At 41.2% G+C, this 14,777-nt stretch overlaps 1 protein-coding gene across 1 annotated transcript in view; it reads left to right on the top strand.

The window, feature by feature from the left end:
- The window catches only part of PKHD1 (PKHD1 ciliary IPT domain containing fibrocystin/polyductin), a 264,052-nt gene that overhangs the window by 56,814 nt on the left and 192,461 nt on the right, over window positions 1-14,777 (top strand). The window contains exon 34 of the mRNA XM_061989595.1: window positions 3,650-3,800. Coding sequence (XP_061845579.1) covers window positions 3,650-3,800 — 151 coding nt within the window. The remainder of the gene's footprint in view (window positions 1-3,649; window positions 3,801-14,777) is intronic.

The following is a 14,777-nucleotide window of genomic DNA, read 5'->3' as shown; positions in this document are numbered from 1 at the left end:
GCAGACATTTGGTCCTCATCCTTAACTGGTCCTTATATCGCAGTTTGCATTGTGAATCACAGGAGGGATTTCTGAGTGCCTCGTGGTGAGGCAAAAAACCCAACTGGCTTTCGTTGAACAAAGACAGCAAAACACAAGTTGCATAATTTTTAAAACTCTTAAAAAAAGCCCAAAAACCCACAAGTAAAACAGAAGTTTAGACAGTTACAACATCTGCCTGTTAGTCTATTGTTTCTCCCCCAACAGTTTTTTAAATTTGGCCTGCGTTTCATAAGAGATAGGTATCTAAAAAATTATGAAATTTTGACAGTTTTGAGAAAATCTCTGTTAGGCAGATAGAAATTGGTTTCCTGTGAGAGAAGGGCAGAATTCTGCCCTGATCTGATGTTTGCCAGCAAACTGCAGTCCAGACAGCAGACAGGTACAGCTGGCCATCTGACATGTCCACTGTGCATTAGTAAAGTCCTCTGACCTCCCAGGAGATGAGGAGGACGGTTTTGTTACAGGAGACAAGAGTGGAGAGACGTAGAAGGGAAAGAAAAATAATCCTGAAATTCATAAGTTCTGTCACTCCCAAAATTACTTCTTTTAAAGCAGGCAACCCCAGAAGCTTTGCCCTGTCTAAGATGAACTTTGCTTTCCTTTTGCTCACATCAGTGTAACCCCAAACCAGGTAACCTGCAAACTTGAGAGTAGCAGAGCAGCTCGTCATCTGTCTCACTGGATGTTTTTACTTCCTGTTCCCTGTGTGGCAAAACTGTGCTCAGCTCTTAAGTGATAAAAAATGAATCTGCAACAAGACTATTCCTATGATAATTTTTTCTTGTATCTTCTCTCGGTTTGGGCTGGTACTGTGGAGGGAATAGTCATGCAGTCCATTGGCTGACTGATTTGTATTGTTTTTCACTATGGTTTTGTCCAATTTAACTGTGAGTGTCCCAGAGACAGGGTTTATTATTCCTTCAGGGAATACTGGTGGGGAGACAGTTCTGAATCAAATCAATTAACTTTTTTTTTACCTACTATTTTCCCATTCTTTAGCTTCTTCAACCTCTTTGTTATTGTCATTAACTTTTCCCCCTGTTGTGCTCATGCTTGTCTAGTAGTTAGAAATAAAAACTTGGGATGCAGAGGAATTTTCCAGAGTACCGGTGTGTTTGTCTGGTGAATCTATGTTTAAACTGGTTCTCGCTGAAGGGGAGCAGGTGCAAAGAAAATTGTTTTCAAATGAGTGCCCTGATTTGAAAAATCTGGGAAGAGAGAGTTTAAAGTCATCCAAACCACCTATTTCAGAACTTCTGAAAACTTTTTTTTTTTTTTAATTTTCAGAGTGTAATAAGACTTAATTTTAAAATATCACTGATGTTTGTAACAGTGTTAGAAAATGAAAATGTTCAAATTAGAAAAGAACTGTTTTGGGAATTCCTGAAATAATACATATTGATTCCCATAAGTAATAATAGCATCTAATAAAAAAAATATATGGATCTAAGTTCTCTACAAATATTCAAGAGTTAAGACATTCACCCCAGGATGGGGTTAAAACTAATGAAATAATTCCTGATTTAATTGCACATTAAATATCTCTTGTAATTTCTTACGAGTTTTTTGGTGGTTTGAAATAAAGCTTCTTCTATTCTAGTCTGTACTATAGCCTATACTTTATGGGCACAGAATGGCAAATGCATGCTCCTTAGAAGAGGTGCAAGTCTTAATGTTAACAACACTGGTACCAAGGTACACCCCTCAATTCCCTTTTTAACAAGTCGCTCCTTCTTTTCTTGTATTTCCTTTAAACACTGCGGTTTGTTAGCAGTTTTCCAGCATCAAGGTTTCTGGATGAAATTACTAGAGGGCAAGGAGGAACAGACTCTTTGCCTACAAGCAAAGCTTAACTTTTTATAAAAAGACATGAGGTACCACTCCTGTATTGACTTGAGTGCCTGGCAAATTAAACCCATGCTTTGCGTCTAGACAACAACAAACCCCTTCTGCCTTTAAAACTGTTCGTTTTATTTAAAAGATGCAGCTTTTTCCTGTAGCATTAAAAGGAAGTACTGTGCAGTCTTGAAAGATAGCCCAGTTCATTGAATTATTGTACAGGACAAGAGCAGTTCTCAAAGTGTTGCTATCAAAAGCAAGTGTAGTTCCCTATGGCTGTTTTTTGGTTATTGATACAGCAGAGGGAAAGGTTCATTTAAATATAGAAATAAAAATTCACTGTTAAAAAGGTTCATCTACTTGCAGAAGGCTTTTTATTTCTTTTGTGTGTGCGTGTGTAGCTTCTAATGTAACTGCTTCCTTTAAAAATGTAACCCTGAAAAAGGGCAACAAAACAAATACCCCCTAAATGCACTATTAGAGAAGCTGTTTTTTTGTACACTGAGCTGCCACATCCAGCATGGTTTGGCAGCTTCAGGTTCATCAAATTGTCCTGATTGTCAAACTCAGGACAAAACTCTGATGACAGCTTTCTAATTGGGTCTGTTTCAGTAGAACCTAGATTTTTAACTTTGGCACTTTAAGAAATCCATTCTAATAGAATGGTCTTCCAGGAATTTGAAAAGCTCTGAAAATCCTGGTTCTATCAACCCAATCCTCTGTTTTGTTAACTCTGGCCTTTCTTAGCTATTCTAAAAAGTATTATGATTTCTATTTCTATTTGTTGTTTCTATAACTTCTTTCCTTTCTGCTCTGCTCCCTAAAGTTGCAGATATGTATCTGCACAGATAGGAGGAAGAAGGAGCAATGCCTGAGGAAGGGATGAAAGGTGACATTAGATTGTCCTGGCCTGATCCAAGGCCTGCAAAAGTAAATTGGGAAGTTTTCTCCTCATTTTGAGGGGTGTTGGATACTATAGCCCTCCATACCAAAACGCTGCCAAAATCAACAGCCATCCGCAGCAAGACCAAGGCAAAAAATGTTTCTCCCCCACCAACTTTTCTATGACTTCTTCCCTCTATGCAAGGGGAGGCTTTAGAGCAAATGTCTGTTAGTACAACTGACACATATATCGAATCTGCTTAGTCTGGGCTGTTAAGTAAGTTTAATTAATTTACTAAGTTAATGTTCCAATGCTAGCAACAAAGCATCATTGCAATCAGCTGGGTAGCAGGAATTGGAACCCCTAAATGAGCTCATTTTTTCACAGTTGGAATTAGGGACCAGTTAGCCAGTTGTGTGGTTTTTCCAATTTCTCCACTTGCCCTGGGGGAGTTGCAAGTTATTCATTCCCTATTGCTAAGTGTGAGTAAGATGGGGAGGGGTGAGACACGAACAGCCCCTACTCCATGTAGGAGTCCATCTTTGATCCTAACGCTGCCGATTCCCTAGCTGTTGTCTGCACTTATCTTCCTGCCTTGGTCCTAGAATGGCATTTGCTACTATTTGTAATAGTTTGGAGAAGCGGAAAGGCATCACTGAGAGATATTTACTGCATGTATTTTCATCCTGAGTGTGTGCAGATAAAGGGGGGAAAAACAAATAAACAATAAAAGAATGGAAACAAAATTACAGAAATTTGCAAAGTTTGACAAATGGTGGCCAGGAGTTGCCACAAGCTAATGGCTCGCAATGATTAATAAGAGTAAAAATAATTGCATTTCATTAAGATTGATGACACCCCATTTAACCTCCCTTCTCGTTTCAGCCCTAAAGTGGAAAGAGATGAAGTTCTCATCTATAATAGCTCCTGTAACATTACCATGGAAACTGAGGCAGAGATGGAGTGTGAGGGAGCTAATCAGCCAATTACCGCCAAGATTACTGAGATATGGAAAAACTGGGGCCAGAACACTCAGGTATAATCAAATCTTTTTTACAGACTGATTCAAACAGCTTAAAATTAAATTTGTAATATTGTGTACATTTAAAGGGGGCTAAAAAAAAACCAATTTAGGCTGAGCAGCAGCAATATATAATATTAAATGCTTTCCAACTTTGAATAGCAGTTCTAATGCAGGACAGCTGAATTAATGATTAACTATGGTTAATCATGTATTTTATGAAACATAAATGAGTTTTATCTTATTTTCTGGGCAATGTATATATTTTTTAACAGTCTTCTTTTTTTATATAAATTCAAAATCTGTTCTAAAAGTGAGGGGTTTTTTTTCTGTTACTTGTGTAGAACTCGTAGCCATGAGATACAGAGCTACAGCTCTCTGGCAGAGACTCAGCATTCAGCATCTGTGCAGCTCTGATTATATTTGAGCTTTGCTCCTCTTCACTGTCTGAAGTAAAATGGGACAATCTTCACAGTGCTAGTGTGGGTATAGCAAAGAAGAAAGACCTATGCAAAGAGTTCATTACAGAAAACTGTGACTCTCAACTAACGTTATTGTAAGGCTCTATATAAATATGTTCATTGCAAACCTAAAAAGTCCTTTTAGAGTCCTTGCAGTGTTGTGGAGTTTTGTGGGGTATTGAGCTGAATACTGGGTTGTGCTACCTGTGAGATGAAATTCAGAGGATCTGGATATTTGGTGAACATCAAATATCCCTTTCTCACCATCTTTTCCTAAATAAGCAACTCCTGAGAAGTGATGGAGACCTACCGCATGCACGTCAGTGCAAGTGGGAAATTACACACTTGACTTACGATAAAAAAGCAAATACTCTTTCTTTTCTATTAAATCAAATTATCATGCAGTCTTCCTGTTATGGTTGAAACCTAGGAATGTGAAGTTCATCTGCTCAGCATTGTTGTTAAAACCACAATGGTAATTTTAAACTCTGCTATCTGCAATGACATTGCTCGTTGCAATTGCTCCTTCCAGATGAAGCTGCAGTGTCCTGGCAGAGCAATTTTGACGTGTTTCCAACATCAGATTCTAGATCTTTTACTAAGAGTCTTTGAATATTTGCCCTGAAAATCTGCCTTACTTGTATGTACTTGTTACTTACTGCAGCTGAGTATTCTAAAACACAATTACTTTCCTTCCTTTCCTTTCAAGTCTGTCCTTGTTGTGTGAAAGAATGTCACATATAGATTTTATCTATTAGTGTTCACGTGCTAGTCAGGCTCGCTGGTCACGCTACCAAGAAAAATGCCCAGATAAGGCCAGCAAAGGGAAGTGCTCAGACAAGCATCAGATCAAATGGTAACTTATCCTTTCATTCATAGTTTCCTTCCCAAGTGTGATAAGAACACCTCTACTGCCCTGAAGCCTGGTCTGCAGTGTACAGGGGCTATTAACTACTGTTGGCTGTGATCTGGACAGCTCAATTGTCACAGGTCCTGTAGCCTCACTAATGAGGTGATGTCAGGTTTCCTTTTGACTCAGGTGGGTGCAAGGATAGGAAGGAGTGGTGAGGTTTGTCCCTGCTACTTTTCTACTCAGAAAGGGGAAAATTGAGGAGGTCTTAAGTATCCTGAATGAACAAATTCATTCAGGGAGAGCAAGATGAAACCAGCAGTGTTTTTAGATCTGGGATTTGCTGCCGCTTAATGAACCCAGTGGGCATTTGGAATCATTTTATCCCTCTTCCCAAAACTGGCCTCAGTGAGCAGAGGTGGATGGGTGGGAAGTTCAGATAAATGGTTTCAATTTTGGTCCCTTTCTAGCTGACAGCATCCCGTTAAGATTTACGACCTGGTGCAGCATATGCATGCTTCACTGTAGAGGTTTAAATCATGTCATGTGAACTGGCCCTACCTTTCCAGTGGAAATAATGGTCCCCAGGTTCAGCACGAAGCAGTGAAATGCATTAATAGCACCACGTGCCTTAGGATAATGGTGCTATTAGTAGGCAGCACAACTCTGTGTACAAGTAATAGGACTGTATCTCTTTATAATAACATCTGGCACTTCCATCACATGCTCATGCAAGGATCTCAAAGCACTTCATAAAAATCAGACCTGATCTGTAGCTGTTCTCAGCATAGTTACACTGTTCAGTATTTTGTTTCCTGCTTACTCTTCTGTCGATTGAACGATGCCCTGGCAGGCTGAAAACTCAGTAGAGTCTTTGCAGAGCTGTTCTTTGTGGAAGGCTTGGGGCAGAGATGATTAGATGATGGAGCACATTTAGCTCCAGGATGGCATTGGAAGTAAAATTGCAGGAAGACTGACAGAGCTTTGTATTATCGGGAGCATGGAGAGGACATTGGCAAGAAAAGAGAACAACCTCAGTTCAGAGCAGAAAATTAAAAAAAAACTTAAAAAATCGGTTCTAGGAACCTGAGTCTAAGGAACACAAGCTTTAGGGTGAAATAAGTTTTTTCTCCAGTCTTGGACCTGTCCATAATCCTTAAAATAACAAGGAAGAGATTAATGTGATTAGTCGGGATTTGGTAGGTTGAAAATGAGGCATAGTCCGTGAATGTGACAAGGTTTTGCAATAATCTTCTGGTGGGAGAATGCTGGGCAGAGTATGCTCCATAGATGCTTTGGAAGGAGTGTGGTGAGTGTGTGAGAGAGGCTAGGAGACACGACATTCCCAGACACAGGGAACTGAGCTTCAGTGAAGTGGTGATCTCTTCCATATCTGTATTTCTGTGATGCTTTGAGCAGCCTTCTTAATGATAGATCACAGACATGACCTGACAACACTGAAGAAAAATTCTTTATTCTTTGACCAGCAGGAGTTTTTCACTGGAAATGGTCAGTTTTTTTCTTGCCTAAGTCTGCAGAATCGTATCTAGACAGTGAATTTCACTCTGGATCTGTGTGTCACTTTGTCTAAAAGTCTCATTAAACAGCTATTGTAACTCATCTAGGAACCAAACTTGTTGGGCTTTCAATAACAAGATGTTGCCAGACCCATTCCTACATTTTTCTGGTCATATCCAAAATATATTACATGCATTCCTATGTTCTTCTGTGGTCTGTCTGAACTGGAAATGCACATGGGTGTCAAGTACAACAAAATTATCTGAAGAGATTATCAAACATCACAAATGTTCTTTCTCAGTGAGTTAATGAGGTGGTTGTCCTTTGAATTTCTTTCATTGTCTAAGAGATAAAGAAACTCCAAGTACTAGAGGATCATTGTACCTTGACACAAACTCTTCATAGGCACATTTCCGCCCCATTTCTTTAATTCTCTTTTTCCCTTGATAAATACATATAAAGATCTATTTAAATGAAAAGTAAGAGCTTAACTCTGGATATCTGAACTTTTGCATGAGATGGCTAAGCTTAATTCTGCAGGGAAGAGAGCTCTTCCACCTCCTATTTCAACAAAACTTTGCTTGAAAATTGGGCTGTAGCTATCACAAAAAAATTAGAAAGTTATTTTTTGAAAATGCTGGCTACCTTTTTCACGTTGTAAATGCTGCTCCCTTGTGTCAGGCACTTGAATTTTCTGTTCAGGTTGAACCCCTTTTGGGTAGGATCCTCAGCCAGGGAAAACAGCGGTATTTTCTGGAATGTGATGCAATATCCAACACTTTCAAATCTGGTGTTCGAGCTGTTGCTTGTGTGGTTACAGACTGAGCTGCGTTCAGCTCTGAATCTAGAAGACCCCTAAACTTTCCGGGAATTTCAGATTGCTGGCTGCAGATCTGTGAACTGCATGGCAGACTTCATGAAATTTGAGTTCCCCAACTTGGATTTTTGCGGGGGTCTGCTCCATCCCCCAGAGAGCAGCTTTTATATTTTCCTTTAGAAACTGATTTAGGCTCTTGCTTCACTTTGTGTTTGAAGTATTTTATCCCACATGACTTAATTAGGTCATGCAAAGTAAGCAGCAGGCCTCTGCCCCATTGTTGCATTTGGCATCATTAGTGTTTGTAACTTGCTCCATTATTATCTAAGGAAGACTTGCAGAATTATTTTTACACCGGTATATAGTGCAATTTAGCTTACTGAAAGGAGAAGCAAAAAAAAAAAAATAGGGAAGAAAAAATCCAGCACTGATTGAATATCCCATAGGACTTAATTAGTTCACAGTTTCACGATACACTGGATAATGGGAAGATATGAATTAAATAATAAAAGGGAAAAGAAAAGTTCTAATGCTCACTCAATACCTGTCCACTTCCACCTTGGCTGCATAATGAGATGTCAGCTACCGTGACACTGATGAGATGTGCAAAACACACTGATAGCACACGTAAAAGATGCTCATGGGAAGGTTTGACCAGGCTCGGATGTCTCTGAACCCATTATGCTTAGTGAGCCTTCAGATTATTATTCCGGATCACTGGACCAGACCTAATCATCATGCAAGCATGCTGTTTGAGCAGTGTTTCCCTGCTCCAGCTTACCCCTCCTCCTCTGGCCCAGATGGGTGATATAATGTTTGTCGGGGGGCAGATGCCACGTATATTAAGTCAGTCGTAGGAAAGCTGAACTGGTATACTACTAATTTCTCTACAACCCAACCCTCGAGGGGTCCCTATTAAGAAATAGAAGGCTAATAAAAATAACTTGCTGGATAAAAATGCCATCTTGGATTATGGTTCTGCCTGGGTGTGCTGTGCTGGATTTAGTTTGTTTTTCAATAGGCCATTAAGGGACAATCTTGGGATTTAGGAAGTAGCTTAGAGTACTGAGGATCTGTGAATTCTTCGCTTGGTGATTGATGCTGGAATAACACCTTCGTTCACTTCCCAGGAAAATAAAAAATCCACAAAAGCTGTATCTGAAATCTGCACAGTCACCTAAGAGATCCTTGCTCTTCACTTCCACTTAATGTAATCAGGACTGGCTATTCACATCCCTTGGATTCCTCTGCAAATCTTAGAATCACTCCTTCTTTTTTTTGCCCTTATTTTCTCAATTTACTGTCTGTTTGGATGCCACAGTATTTGGAGGTGGGGAAGCAGATAGATATATTTGGTAGTTTATACAGGTGGCAAATCCTAGCCAGCTTTCTGGAGAGTATAAAGGGCTCTGGAAGCATGGAGCACTCTTGGCATAAAGGGCTGTTACTTTATTTTTCACAGCAGCACTGACGCTGAATCTCTCGACCGTATTGTGCACTTGTGAGGGTCACAAGTGATGAGAAGTGACTCTCCTTTGCAGGACTAGCAGGCTCTTTGTGGTCTCTGTGGTAGATGTATGATGGTTTTTTTTACTCTCCTTTTTGTACCGTCCTGACATTTTATGGACATTTGATGGGTAATTTTGAGGTTGGAGGGATCATAGTTCGTTGCATCTGCTTATAGGCATGCATAGGCTTCCGGTTTATGGTCAGATACATTTATAAGTATCTTCTCTTTAAAAAAAAAAAAAATAATCCAGCCACTTCATAAAGCACCAGTACCTAAGGGTGAACACAGTGTATAATCTTTTAAGCTTTTTTCCTTTGCCTTCTGTGGTCTATATAGTCCTGGTATACTCCCATTCCTTGCTCTGTCCCTTTCATAGGATCATTGTGGTTGGAAAAGACCCTTAAGATCATCAAGTCCACTTGGCACTACCAAGCCCACCACTAACCCATGTCCTTCAGCACCTCAGCTACATGGGTTTACAATAGCTCCAGGGATGGGGACTCCACCACCTGGGACAGGGGCTGACAACCCTTTCAGGGAAAAAGTTCTTCCTCATCTCCAGTGTAAACCTCCTCTGGTGCAACTTTAGGCCATTTCATCTTGTCCTGTCATTTGTTACTTGGGAGCAGAGACCAACTCTTACCTCACTACAACAGCCTTTCAGATGTCCTCTATCTGTCCACCTCCATCTGCCCTCCTCCTGAATTGTCTTTTTTTTTTCTCTTTTTCCTGGAGCAAACAATCCTTTCTGCCTTCTCCAGTGGTTCCCTTTCCTGTAATGCCCATGAAGAAAACCACTACACCAATTTGGACTGATTAAGCAGGATATGGATGAAACACACTGCCTGCAAGGATGGATGCATTCTGGTCTAAGCAGCAACCTGTGAATGAGCCCTGGCACCATTGAGTAGTAAAGATGAGTTGGTTCATGCTGACTCCCCTCACTGCAAAGGAAGCAGTGTTGTCTGCCCTGCTTCCCTGTTTTGTGCAGGTGGATGTTAAAGGATGCTTCAGATTGGGGTTTCTTCTTCACTCTCCTTACCTTGGTGCAGAAAAGTTCACAGGGAGCAGAGCAGATTTCAACTTGATATGTAGTTTGTAGGTGTTAATGAAACAGCTTCTCTCTTCTGAACTTGAGACCAAATTATAATAAAAGATGATATTTTATTCCTGTGTATCCCTTTAGATGCTGTAAAACTCCAAATCTGGAATGTGGAATTACAGTGTCTCGGGCTTTTGGCATGGTTGCTGGATGCTTTGGCAGTGCAGATAGCCAAAAATAACCATGTCACGCAGGGTGTCCAGGAGTAGGACTAGATGAAACTTGTAAAATATTCTATGTGTATTTTTGAGAAATACACACTTTTAACAGCCCAGCAAGCCCACCTTTGTGTGTCCATATTCCCTATTTCTTAACCTGCTAGCTTGGTCACGGTGTTATTTCAGAAGGGGGTGGGGAATGTGATGAAACCAACAAAGATTTGCAAGCCTCAGAGAAAGGAAGTGGAGGAGTCCATAATAATCTAATAAAAATAAAAGCACAAGGCCAGTCTTGGGGTGCGGATGTTATCAGAGCAGAGAGAGGTACCAGCTGCAAGGCTGTTAAGATGTAGAGAACCAAGATGGCCTCCACAGTAACCACAGGCAATGTGAAGAGATAAATGGTTGACCTGAGCCCATGTCAGGCTAGGATTGATGCCACTATCAGCCCTAGTGCCTTTGCAATGATTTTTTAAAAAATCTCTGATAGAGTGTGTTATCTAGTTACTGGCATGAGGGCAATAGCCTGGGGGCAGCAAGGAGGAGGGGGGAGGAAGAAGGAGAGGAGGATAGAGAAAGAAAAAAAAAAGGTCATTGCAGGAGGACAATCTCTGTTGGACTAAATGAGAAAATAAGGGCCTTGCTCTGAAAGGGGGAGAAAAATAAATAAATAAATAAATAAATAAAAGAAGTGGCTGCTAGATGTGTGAGAGAAGGGTAAGCAAAAATGCTTCTCTTTCTCTGTTTTTTTTTTTCTTGCTTTTTTAAAAATTCTTTGTAGAGGGTTTTTTTTTGTGTTTTGTGATTTTTTTTTAGTTTTTTAATGATATTGGCCTTGGGCTTCAAGGGGAAATTTAAGAGAAGTGCTTGTGGTGTGTTTTTTTCCTTCTCCTTTAACTTTTTTACTTCCTGATTTGATGTTTAACCATTTTCTCTCCTGCTACTAGATCAGAAATCAAGGGCTAAACTGTAGCTTTCTTTTTTTACCCTGTTTTGAACAGCCTCTCATGGTTTTGGCTTTTTTTTTTTCAATCCCGCCATCTTTCTAGTGTCTTTGGTCTCTGAGAAGATTGCTTCCAGAACTGCACATACCTTTTCAGGGAGATCTCTTCTCCCCATCACTCATCCTGCTGCACTAGAGGCACCTTGGAAGTTGTACTCAGGGTGGGGTGCCTTTATGCCCTGGATGGGATGTCAGTCCCGTGTAAACCACAGTACATTAAAGCCTTTCCACATGCATTTAAACACATCCATGTGAAATCAGAACTGAGCACAGCTCAGTTTAATGAGAACTGTTTTCTTTCTTCCCCCTCCATCTATTCCTGCTCCCCACCCTTAAGAGAAATACAGATTCAGAGTGAAAAGTGTCATTTTGGAGGTGCTCCTTCAGGGAACAGAAAGCAAATCTTTCCCTTCCCACACCAAGGGAAAACTCAAATTAAGGTCAGGAGGGTGTGGGGAAGCCTTCCTCAAGGACTGGGGGCACATTTTCTTCCTGCTTGCTCCCAGGCTCTTGCACAGTCTTGCTGCCACTTTCCCATTTAATTATGACAGAGACTCTAATTGATTCCTTTGGTGTTTAGGCAATGTGGAAGGGGGAAGGACTGTCTGCAGTTGAAAGTGTGGCTCTTGTTCTTCCTCTCTCGACTTAGAGGAAGGGTTTGTGGGTGTTTGAGGCCTGGGTCCATGCTGAGGTGCACGGCACTGGGCTTTGGGTAAAGTCAGAGGAAAGCCTTTTCCATCTCCCCATCTTGAATTCAATTGGAAAAGGGCAGAGCTCCTTGGAGACATGCTAGCTCAGGCTTCTTGTTCTGCATTGGAACATGGCTTAATGCATGTGAAAGGCCTTGCCTCTCTTTAAGTGTGATGCAGGCTGAAGATGCTTTCAGACGTTTGTATCACTGACATAGGACTCCATATCACCTTCTGGTTTTATGTCCTCTCCCTAATCTCAAAAAGAGCAATACTATGGACTTGATGCTCTGCACAGGAGTTTTCTGTGTAATGCAGGCATTGGTTGACCTTCAATTCCCAAATGTTTCTGAGAGCTGGGTAAGCACCCAGCAAGGGCTGGGCATGCAGTCACCCTATTTTGAAAGCTGGGAGATTTTAGTAGTATAGACTTGGCCCCAGTGGGACCATTGGAGAGGTCGTTGATTTGATTGGATGGAGATGCTGTGTTCATGTTGTTCAAGCACTATAGAAAGCAAGTGTCTAAGACTGGGAACTGAGTTTGACCATGAAGTTGGAGACAGTTCTTGTTCTGAAGCATTGAAATGCCAGATCAGGAGATGGACTGTTTTTCACTTTAGACTTAAAAAATAACTGTTGTTTTTATTTTTTCTTTAATGTTTTCTTGATGTTTCATTTTAGAGATTAAATCCACACCAAGGTCTTGATTGACATATGAATGCTCAGTTTTGAACAAATTTTAAACCTTTCACTTGATGACCTTGCTCCCTCATCCACATCAAAATTGATGGGATTTAATCTTCCAAAATGCTGAGCCTACACACGTTTTGGTATGTGTCAGGTGCCATGGTGGCTCCACGTTCCAGTAAGTCACTCATAATTACTGCCAGTTTACTCACAGATATTTATACGGGAGTAAAATCTGCTCTGTGTATACATAACCACTGAGTTCTCAGGGACATTTACACATTTGAATAAGCACTGGCAGGATATGGGCCAGTAACTCAAGCAGAATGGGCAGAGAGGAACCTCCTGAGGTTCACCAAGGACAAGTGCAGAGTCCTATACCTGGGAGGAACAACCCCCTGCACCAGGACAGGCTGGGGGTGACCTGCTGGAGAGCAGCTCTGCAGAGAGAGAGCTGGGAGTGCTGGTGGGCAGCAAATAAACATGAGCAGTAATGTGGCCTCATGGGTAAGAAGGCCAATGGCATCCTGAGGGGGCATCAAGAAGAGTGTGTCCAGCAGGTTGAGGGAGATTCTCCTCTCCCTCTCTTCAGCTCTGGTGAGGCCTTATCTAGAACTCTTTGTCCAGTTCTGGGCTCCCCAGTTTAAGAGTGATAGGGAACTGGAGAGAGTCCAGTTCAGGGCTACCAAGATGCTTAGGTGACTGGAACATCTCTCTGAGGACAAAAAGCTGCAGGACCTAGGGCTGTTCAGCCTAGAGAAGAGAGGCTGAGGGAAGACCTTGCAAACACTTATAAATCCCTAAAGAGTGGATGTTGAGAAGATGAGGCCAGTCTTTTTTCTGTGGTGGTCAGTAACAGGTCAAGGAGTAATGGACACAAGTTGGAACATGACATGAGGAGAAACTTCTTTAATGTTCAAATGAGGGAGCCCTGGCCCAGGCTGCCCAGGGAGAGTGTAGAGGATCCTTCTCAGGAGGTTTCCAAATCTACCTGGACACATTCCTGTGCCCCCTGATTGAGGGGAACCTGCTTAAGCAGGGGCCTGGACTGGATGGACTCTGCAGAGCGCTTCCAATAGCTACCATTCTGGGATTCTGATTCTGTGATGATTCTTGTTAGCCATGGGTTGCAGAGGAGCAGAATCTCCTTCTCTTTCTGTCTCTACAATGCTTCTTCTAGGTTTCAGACTACACCTGGTGTAATGCCTGTCATTTATGGCATTTCATGCAAAGTGGGTGCTGGATTATACCAGTTCTGTAGGGATGTAGCTCTAAAGAGCTGAGTTTGGTAGCTGGCCTGCACTCTAGCCATAAATGCAGGATCAGGCTTCCCATCTAATCCACAAGAAGTGTGAAGAAGCCTTGAATACAGTGAACATGGAGGGCACAGTTGGGTTTTGCTTCATTCAGGGTAAAAAAAAAAAAAAAAAGTGAGTGAATCCTGAGGATAACAAGGCCCTGAAAAGTTTAATCTTGTAGTAAGCTACTGGTAGTGATGGAAAAATAGTCATGTATCATAATTCTTCTGTGTACAGACTTTAGAGTAAGGATGAGTAGTATTAGTTGTGTTTTTTTAAAATTTTGATTTTTTTTCTGTTACCGTTTGTACTATCAAACGTTTTTTGCGTAGTTGAAACAGTGTGAACTAGGTGTGCAATTAGAGGAGAAAGGAATTACTGCACTATTTCAGTTCCAAGAGTGTTTATATAAAAAAAATTAAAATAATTCCTTTAACAGGAGGAAAAACCAACATGGTCAAGCCCCATGCCACAATTGATCTACTAGAGACTTCCTTCTGTCTTTAAGGGTTAGTTTTATGTAACTGCCAGTAAACCCAAGCTGTTTTCTTGATGAGTATGTAATAGCCAGGTGATAGACTGACTTAACAACTACTTGCTAAATGCGGAGTACGTATCTCCTGATTGGCAGCTCCGTAAGTGGAAGCCCCTCGTGTCCAATCTGTCCTTGGGAATAGCTGCAGAGCAAAGGACTTCATTAAGGGATCATAAGGCTACCTCATAAAAAAGAACAAATAATTATGACAGTGATGGGAAGGAGCAGAGAGGTCTGAGTGCTCTGTGGGCCCTGTGAAAAAAAGCAGACATCCCAGGGCAGGGAAGCGTCGGGTGAACATCATAAACACTTTCCTGTGAATGCTCTGTCTAATCAATAAAGCCCGTCTATGGCTTTAACAAAA

Source organism: Colius striatus, chromosome 2 (assembly GCF_028858725.1).
Source record: "Colius striatus isolate bColStr4 chromosome 2, bColStr4.1.hap1, whole genome shotgun sequence".
In the NCBI taxonomy this organism is placed as follows: Eukaryota; Metazoa; Chordata; class Aves; order Coliiformes; family Coliidae; genus Colius; species Colius striatus.
Note: the sequence above shows the minus strand (reverse complement) of the source record. Positions and strands in the feature narration are given on the sequence as shown.